At 38.3% G+C, this 10,074-nt stretch overlaps 1 protein-coding gene across 2 annotated transcripts in view; it reads left to right on the forward strand.

The window, feature by feature from the left end:
* The window catches only part of LOC140150728 (kinesin-like protein KIF13A), a 302,797-nt gene extending 294,043 nt beyond the window's left edge, over positions 1-8,754 (forward strand). For both annotated transcript variants that reach the window (XM_072172826.1, XM_072172827.1), the window contains 3 exons: positions 1,083-1,418; positions 5,748-7,434; positions 7,877-8,754. In XM_072172826.1, the coding sequence (XP_072028927.1) occupies positions 1,083-1,418; positions 5,748-7,434; positions 7,877-7,995 (2,142 nt within the window). In that variant the 3' untranslated portion in view covers positions 7,996-8,754. The remainder of the gene's footprint in view (positions 1-1,082; positions 1,419-5,747; positions 7,435-7,876) is intronic.
* The last annotated feature ends 1,320 nt before the right edge of the window (positions 8,755-10,074 follow it).

Here is a 10,074-nt window from a genome sequence, read left to right on the forward strand (position 1 = left end):
CATGTCTTCCATAGGGGTGTATGGTTTGCAACTGGAATAGCCCAATATATGCTTGTCTATCAACCAGAGTAACTGCAAGCTTTGATTGGCTTATGACATATGCTCCGCCTTATTGGATAAGATGAGCAAATTACAGCAATGTTGCTGCTTTGATTGACATACACAAGGGCAGGGGAATTCTGTCTTCAACTAAACCAGCTTTATTCTCATATCCAAGGTCAAAGTCCAGTGATCTCAACTGCATTTGTAGCATGTGTAGCACTGAAAATCCACTGCATGTATATTGGATATTGTAATGCATTCCCAGAGGTCATGCTATTTTATTGGCGTAGCACACCAGGTGTGTGGAGGTCACTGGATTTACTCCTTGGGGTTGAGAGTACTTAGCAATCCTAATCAGCTTCAAGCAAATTTTCACCATATAGTTAATTAGGTAGACTTAAACCATTACTAATCTCATTGTTTCTCCTTTTTCTCCCTCTTCTTCCATTTTTTGTTTCATCCTTATCATAATGATCCACCCGAATGGCTTATGCAAATCCCTACCATTTAATGGCCACTGAATTTACATCCATTACCACTAATTTGGCAACCCCTCTTCACTGCTTTTATTTGGTTGTATTTTATATTTATTTTATGCATGGCCAATGATTTTGTTGTATGGTTTGGATGTATTTATTTATATTATCACTTCATTGCACAATGTTCGCATAAATTTTGACACTTTCATGTTTCACATATATATAATCACATTTTTTTCCACTAACACTGCTTACTAATCAATGTACAATAATCATTATTATCTTTTTATTTGATATGATTTTGCATATTTTTTCTTTGTTAATATTGTCGTAATCACTTGGTGTACATGTATGATACCTTTGACATGTAAATATGTAATATCTGTTAATATGCATGTGTAAATGCTGTTCTGCCAATGCAGTTGCCTCCCTATGGATTTTTCTATTAATCATACCACCAACCTTCCTTCGTTTTCTCCCTTCTTTTTCCCCCTCTGTTTATCACCCAATCCTCCCTATTGCCTTTTTTTTATCTCACCGACCTTGTCCAACTAAACACAGTTAATGCGATCAGAAAGTCTGCGGAACCTGAGCCCGACACATTCACCGGGACAGTCATCGTTTGTGAAGCCGCCACGGCCACGCTCTTTGGTCATCGCGGAACTCGGACTTCAGTCACCGCATCGGCCGGACGGCTTTACAGGATACGAGACGTTTCACTACTCGTTGAGCCCGCAGTATGGAGCTCACAGTCCGTCAAACCTGGCTAGTATGTACCTGAGCAGTCCAGTTGGTGTCAGACCGAGTTATTCCAAGACGATGAAACCTTTGAGAACGGTGAGAGAGGAACATCAGGCGAGAGGAGGGAGTAACGGGAATAGAAGGAATGTACATAAGGTGAGTTGATTAATCATAACATGTGGCTTTTTCATACTGACAAACTTCATATAACTATAAATTGTCCCTTTGTATTATACAGACTGTAGAGGGCGTTGGAGGGTACTCCCTATACCTTGCACTATGGGTAAATGTTGCCTTCAAGACCCACTTTTACATTCTGGAGACCCCCCGCATCAATTTCTTTTTCCTTTCTGAAAACCCCCCATTTGAAGTTTCTCAGTATTTCTGGTCTAAATTAGCCTCAAATTTGAGCTCCGACCACTTGTTTCAGAATTTGTTTAGAAATTTTTGCAAAAAAAACAAAATTACTTCAGTAGACCCCATTTTTATGTTGTCAGTCCGAAGCTCGCGTTTTTGTAATCTGGGCGGCACTTCTCTACCAAAAAAATAGTTGAGAACCCCCCGTTATTTTTGACATGGTCACTACATGCGCTTGGCGAATCACCACCACATGGCACATGTTATATAGGAAAGGACAGTTTATAGTAACCATTTATTCATCAGTTTGCAGAAAGCACAAAATAATAAGATGCTAGCCATGGCCTTTGGAGAGTATTGTTCTATTCTCAGTTTTATACAGCTAAGGAAATCTTAAAAGTTGGGACAAAATTGTACTGGGTGTACAAAAATGCTCTTGTTCTGGTAAAACTGTGTTATGGAATAGAATAGTGCACTATGCACGTACGTATGTTTGAAATGAAATGTAAACAAAATTGATTTTTCTTAGTGCCCATCTATGCATGCTCTTATCCAGTTCTTTTTATTGTAATGAATGTAATTTTAAATTTGGGAAATAATATTATAGAACATTTTTAGAAAAAAATTTCATTTTTATTTTTCTTACGATGTAATTTTGAATGCGATGCCAATTGTATGCTAACCAATTACAAAGTGCTTTCCGTTTGCTTTGTCATTTGCAAAACAAAGACTAGTTGTATGCATACTAGATAGTGAGTGGGGGTGTGTGTGGGGGGGGGGGTCACAGCTGTATGTATATCTAAGCATGTACAGGGACAAGTCAAATTACTAGGTGGTGCGAGGCTGAAATAATTTGGCTGACATACATATAGGCTGATTTTGCAGATTTGCAATAGACCGGCTCTCCCATAGATCCACTGCTAATGTATTTTTGTTGCTTTTGACCTCTAACCCTACTCTCTCTAAACTGTTGCAACTCTCAGCCGGCCCGTCGTTGTTTGTCCGACTGGTAGCAAGCAGTAAGGAGGGAAAATCTCTCCTTGCTAGGTATGTGTCCTAGGTGTGGATTTATATATACTGCCCTCTGTTGTTAATCTGCTGCCAAGTGACAGGTGCACTAGTGACCTGAGCCCAGTTTCATAAAGGCTTGGAATGTATCTTAACCCTAACAGTCCCTCTATTATTTGGTGAAGGGAAAGAAGGAAGGAAGAATTTAGTGAAAGGAAACAAGGAAGAAAGAAAGAAGATGAAAAGAACAGTTGTCTAACCAGTCCAGTTTTTAACCACAGAACTGTCAGGTGCAGAGCACAAACTTTAACATTGAGAGTATCTATGATAGACAATGCAATGATTATGACATCTTAAAATAAGTCAAACTCTCATATGTGTTAAAAATAAGGGGAAGAAAAGAACAGATGCTTAGCTCCATGGGCACTACCAGCCAAATTATCATTATCTAAGACCTATTTTGATTGGTTACAAAGAGGGCTATATCATGAATTGAGCCAATCAGGGATATGGCAAGAAATGGGATTAAGCTTCAAATTGCTAAGAAGTCTAAAAGCTGTATTTTGATTGGTTACTCAGATGATTATTGCATGTAATTAACCAATCAGTGACACTGTAAGAAAGGAAGTGTGCAGGGTTCCAAATAACCAAGTATCCAAGATTAGATGCTTGCACTTGATTTTTTTTTAAATATTCACTTATAAATAAATAAATAAATGTCAGTGATTTAATGTGCACTACACTTTTTAGTATCAGCATTCTTCAGCAATTATTCCATTGCCATTAGGATATGTCAGATTCATTTCCGCTTCACCAAGTCCGCAACTGATGCGCAGGTACAACAAACTTTGATTGTGATTCATAACAGCTTCCCATTTTACACCTGGGTGGAGTGAAGCAATTGGGAATTAAGCCATGTTGCTCAAGGGACAATGCAAGAAAGGCAGTAGTGTCCATAGGGTTAACATTTCCAAAGAACATGAACCAAGTATCCAAGATCAGATGCTTGCCTGGACTAGTCACTAGTTTCTACCTTGATGTTGAATGTCAGTAGAGGGCAGTATATGTGAACACAATGGCATGTTATTACATTGGCTTTATTAACACATGTTTACCTGATGTATGCATGCTTTGGTGTCTGCAGGTATATCTGTAATATATGTATTGAAATTTTCTTTCACATGTTTCATATTTGTATATTTCTCATCCCGCCAAAATTCTGGGTTCCTGAAGAAGAAAGAAATGGACTAAAAAATACCATGGTAGCTAACATTATGATGGTTATCAAAACTTTCCTGTATTTTTCATTCCTTTTGATGCTTGTAAAATATTATTACTTTGCAATACTAAACTCTTCTAGGAATCTCCTTGGGTGTAAAATAATGACTAATATTCTAATTTAACTTATATTTAGCAATATTGCACAGTTATGTATGATTATCACATATAATGATCACTTTTGCACAGGTCAACTGTCATTATTTCATTTTCACTTGCAGAACTTGATTTTGGTTGTCAGGGTTATCTAAGTTACATACTCATAATATGCCAGCGGCGTAGTGATGCCAAATGATCTTGATGAAATAACAGATCATACTATGAGCCAAAATGGGCTATTCCATTTAAAATCCACACTACCCTGTGGAAGATTTTGGAAATATCTTCCACAGGGGAGTATAATTTCAAATGGAATGAACACATTAGGTAGCTCCTTTTGGCTTTCATACACCCTCTGAGAAAGATTCATCCTGAATCTTCCACAGAGGGAGGGTGAGTTTCAAATGGAGCTGCCTAATGTGTTCATTCCATTTGAAATTCATACTCCCCCTGTGGGAGATATTTCCAAAATCTTCACGGGGGAGTGTGGATTTTAAATGGAATAGCCCAATGTGTTCATTCCATTTGAAATTCATACTCCCCCTGTGGGAGATATTTCCAAAATCTTCCATGGGGGAGTGTGGATTTTAAATGGAACAGCCCAATGCTTGGCGTAACAATCTGCAAACAGGCTTCATTTGGAAATTCATTTAACTTTGTCATATTACACTTCTCACTTTTTCCTCTATCTACTATATCATTTTAATCAAATGAATTGTGGCATAGGTTTTAATTTCACTAAGGAATATATACACAATGAGCACAAGTGATGGTGGAGAGGGTTATTTTTGCTTTGTAAAAAAAGTGTTCCAGTTGAAAATGGCAAGATTCTAACTATTCATGAAAGTGGTTTTATGGTGAAAGAAAAAACAAACCAGAAATACTTGACGAAATGTTTTAGCCTTAAGATTTCAGTCAGAATCTTGTAATTGGCAACTCAGGAAAATTATTATTTTGTTTGGTCAGTGTTAAGGCCATCTTAATTTAGTAGTTTGTCTCAAAGTCCCCACACGCATCAGTAAAATCGCCTACTTTTTGCATGTTAAACCCGCTGGATTGAGTAAATTTCAGGGGTTTTTTTTCTGCTGTTTTACTTTTTTTTCCAATTCTGTCACACAAAATCGTAAATCTCAGTAAAATTCTTTATCGTGACCATAGTTAAACCATACTTGAGAGATGCAAGGTGGTCTATTCTTGTCAAAAAGCTCATCCCACAGATATAAAAGAAAAGCCCTGAAAAAACAAATTTCGCATTAGGTTTTTAACTTGGGAAGGGCTTTGAGACAAACTATTAAATTAAGATGGCCTAATACATCTATAGATGATAATCTGTAATTAAACAGGTGTGGTCTGATTTTGTCATGTTTTGTTTCCGTAAAACTATTATGAATGTACTATTAGGAAAAGCAGATGAGATATCAACTCATCTTTTCCTGAAAATCTTGTTGTAAAAATTTTACAAATTTTTGATGATTTGTGCTACATTTGACATGTTTGATCCAAAACTGAAGGTGTAAATTGGGTGTTTTTAATGGCAGGGAGATCAGATTATATATCGTCGTTTGGGAGGAAAAACCTCCTATGTGATGTTTAAAACAAAACTGCCAACAAGTTACAAAGGCAGTTTTGCTTTAAACATGTTCAGGGGCCAATGACACAGGAGGTTTTTCCTGCCCAACGACGATATGCTACTGTTTAAGATTGATATTGACATATTATTGTTGTTGGCAATTTCTTTTTCAGAATACCAAACTCTCAGGTGCAATAAGTATACCTCCCATGGAGCCAACCAATCACCGTGGCAACAAGGCCCCAGGTTCTGCAGCAGATGACCTATTTGACATGTCTCTGGAGGATTCCTCAATTGATCTTTGCCCTCTTACTGGTAAAGCTGGTGATGCTTCTTTCACCTCGCAGGACGATGGTGATGACGACGTAGTTTGTAGAACCTCAACCCCAAAGAAGATGGTGACTTCAGAACCCCACACGGCTGGCCGTGGTGGCGGTGATGGACTGAAGCCAAATATTGATAGTAATTCCAAAGATTTAATGACATTTGAAGGTCCTGATGGATCCGGTGATAACAGCCAGAGCACAGCAGATGGACATGATAAATCTGCTGAAGTAGACAAATCTAATGATGAAAAAGACATTGAAAAAGACAATGGACTCGCAGCTGATGAAATGCCTGCGAATGAACAGCAGGTGGCGCTTTCTGAAATTGACAAGTCAAATGATGATATTGTGAACTTTCCAGACAGCAATGGTGATGATTTAAGTAAACCTTCTGACGTTTCTGATCAAAATGCGGACAAATTGGAGAATGGAACACTCCCTCATGATAATGCAAACGGTGACCAAGACATAAGGTGCGAAAATGCTGTGGGCATTTCTAGTGCAATAAGAGATGAGAACACCACACTGGCACCTACCTCGGCAACACATCCAAATGGTAATATACATAATGATGCAACACCAGAACCAGAAATTATTGGTAGCAGTGATGAAGCTACTCAGATGCAAAGTCCCACTGATACCCATAATGCTGTATCCAAACCAGTCAAAATTGATGAGGTAAACACGATGGCTCCGAAAGTTTCAGACGAAGTCATCACAGACAGTATTGCATGTGTAGAGGATGGAGAAGATGTCTTTCTTGTATCACAGCCAAACAAAATTGATGAGGCTAATGGTATTGACCCTCAATTTAACACAGACACATGTACAGAGAACGGTAAAGATGTCTCTCCTCCAGCAGAGCCCATCAAATTAACGGAGGCTACCAAAATGGATCGCCAGAGCTCTAATTCTCTTTCTGGAGATGAACCTATGTGTGCAAGTAATGGACAGGACATATCTCCTCCATCAGAGCTCATTAGAAGTGACGATGATACTTTCTTCACCCCTGAACTCTCCAATTCTGTCACTTCCAATGACCCAACATTTGTTAAGAATGGACATAGCGTCCATCTTGCATCTGACCCCATCAAAATTGATGTGGCTATCACTCCCAAACTGGCCAATTTACTGATCGCTGAGGACACGACATGCGCACCAAATGGGCAAGACAATCAATCCTCCTCACAAATGATCATATCAAATGATAATGGAACTCCGCTTGAATCAAACTGTAGCCCCACATCAAACAATACCGTCTTTCAAAACCGACTCGGCCCAGAGGATCGGGACTATTCGGTGTCTATGCTGTCTTTGACAGACAGTGAAAGTTTTCAAATGAGTGACACAGAAGATGATATGAGCATGAGCTCTTGTGATGGCAGCAGACAAAGTGAGAAGATACTACCAGACTGGCTGGAGGTGGGAGCATCTGTCATCGTTGGCAACAAGAGGCGTGGTGTCGTCAAGTTCATTGGTAATACAGCATTCAGGCCTGGTGTGTGGGTTGGTGTAGCACTGGAAGCTAATGTTGGTAAGCGTAAGACTTTTGTTGTTAAAGATAAGTGATATTTTCATAACGTTAAATATTTTGTGAATAACCTAGTGCACTTGTCAGTAATATATATACCATATGGGCTCCTTTGCCTTGGGGTAAATTTCACGTAAAAATAGAGAGCTCCCTCTTTTGAAAATCCCAACAAGAATTAAGGATCTGTGCCCTTATTTGCTGGTGGATTTTTATGGTATTGCAGTTTTAGTTTGTGCCTAAAATCCCAGTTATGTCAGGGGAGCCAATATATGCACCATTAGGCGAATGTTACGGTATGTAGTACCAAAACACATTGTGATTAAAATTGCCTTGTCCATTATTTTCATGTTTTCCTAACCTCTGACGAATCATATATTCATACTGGACACTGTATCACACTTTAATTTCTTAATGTTTTTATTCCATTTGCTATATTTTACTCCAGGCAAGCATAATGGGTGTGTGCAAGGTGTACGATACTTCACTTGCAGACCCAAGAGAGGAGTGTTTGTGCGTCCAGAAAGACTTGCTCAAGCCATCAGATCCAACACCTCGGGAAGATAAACTGCTAATACGACAGCAACGTTTCCTGTTTCCGTGCACTGGGATGCAATATAGATGCTGATTGATGTTCTCAAGAAATTGGAGACTATTGATACTGTGTAGTGGGATTTTGATTTTTGTGTGGATTTTGCAGTTAGTCATGGCTTCAAAGACCAACATTTTTTACACCTAGGAGTGAACATGTTTTGGCTGGCTTTTAAATTTGTAGTTCTGAAATTAACAATGATATATAGTTTGATCAGCTCGAAATAGGCGGGAAATGTTAGGCTTTTACCACTACGCCGAAAAGTAGAACCACATTACAGAGAGCTATTACTTAGTTGACCTGTCTGTTTCTTATTTTAAGTGTTGAAGAATGTAGACAAAGTGTAGGACTTTTAAATTAATGATTAGCGATGCTTCTGGTGAGATGTCATAAGAAAATTCTCAAAAGAGAATATTTTGATATTAATCCGCAATGTTATAAGGCCTGCCGATTACGAGCTGATCAAAGTATAGCAGCAATAACAAGCAAAAACCTTTTTCAAAAACATGGCTCAGTTTGGGGTAATAGAATATAACAATATATTTAGAATATAAAATTTATATGTAGAATATAAAAAAGGCTGCAAAATAATTATTGTAGTTCAGAAATTAACTGCGAAAAAGCGCAAAAATAAAATTTCACAAAAAACATCCTGCTATACAGTAATGACTTGGGGTCCATTTCACTAAACTTTACGAAGATACATAAGTCTTGAAATTGTTCGTAACTTATGGCAAGTCTTCGTAAGTTATAGGGATTTACTACAGATACCCTTCATAAAGTTACCCCTGGTATTAGGTATTCATAACTTTACGAATGTTTACTTGAGTTACGAAGGGTTAAAAGTTGAGTGAAATGGACCCCTGATGAGAGAAATGCTGTTACCAACCGATGCAAAGCTCCAGAATGTTGTGAAGTTCTTGAGGGATGGACTCCATCCATAGGACATTATATACTTCAAGATGAAACTTATCTACTCATTCACTCACTGCACATGAGTCTAAAGTCTGCACAAAAAGTAACTCAGCTGTTATAAATACGCCTATACCTTCAGAACTAATAATTGTTTCCACAATATTTCTACATAGAAAGAAGGATGATTTATTTACGCGCATTTTGATACCCCATTTGTCAAATGTCGCTCAATATTAACAAGGCAGTAGTGCTTTTGAGGAAAAATACCCGAATTTAAAAGTTGCAGTTTACAGCGATCAATGGTTTTTACGCAAGCATTGTGGCACGTAACACCCTCCATTTATCTTCGCACTGACTTCAAATCAATACAAATAGCTGCAACTTTTAAATTCGGGTAATTTTCTTTGAAAACACTGCTGTGATGTTAATATTGACCGAAAATGGACAAATGGGGTATCAAACTGCGCGTAAATAAATCGTCTTCTTTCTATGTTGAAATATTGTGGAAACAATTATTAGTTCTGAAGCTATAGGCGTATTTATAACAGCTGAGTTACTTTTTGTGCAGACTTTAGAAACTTGCAATGAGATGAGATGCGTAGTTACCACATCTACTATCCACATCCACTTGACCTCAATAATAACATGTAATGGTACAGTTTGACCACTCTGAAGTACAAAGTGACAACGCGCGCGTAAACAGTGCGCAGTGCTGCATCTCTGCTGAGGTATGCGTGCCTTCAAAGCCGGCACAATGTGTGCGTCTGCGTGGGTACTTTGTACTTCAGAGTAGACGGACTGTAGAGAGTGGATGCATTAGGCTATTCCAGTTGACATCCATACACCCCCTGTGGAAGACATGACCTTAATCTCCCACACAGAGGGTATAGATTTCACATGGAGTTACCCATACAGGTAACCCCATTTGAAATTCACACTCCCTGTGTAGAAGATTATTATGTCTTCCATATATAGGGGTGTATGGATTTCAACTGGAATAGTCCATTATGGATGCCATGTGCAGTTGTCATGTACAGAACCCAGTTTTTTGTTTTGTTTTGTTTTTTGTGACAACTGCTTAGATGTCCAATTAAGATCTAACTGTAAAATAACACAAATTTTGTCCACTTTTGAAATAG

The sequence above is a fragment of the Amphiura filiformis genome, chromosome 4 (genome assembly GCF_039555335.1).
Source record: "Amphiura filiformis chromosome 4, Afil_fr2py, whole genome shotgun sequence".
Lineage (NCBI taxonomy): Eukaryota > Metazoa > Echinodermata > Ophiuroidea > Amphilepidida > Amphiuridae > Amphiura > Amphiura filiformis.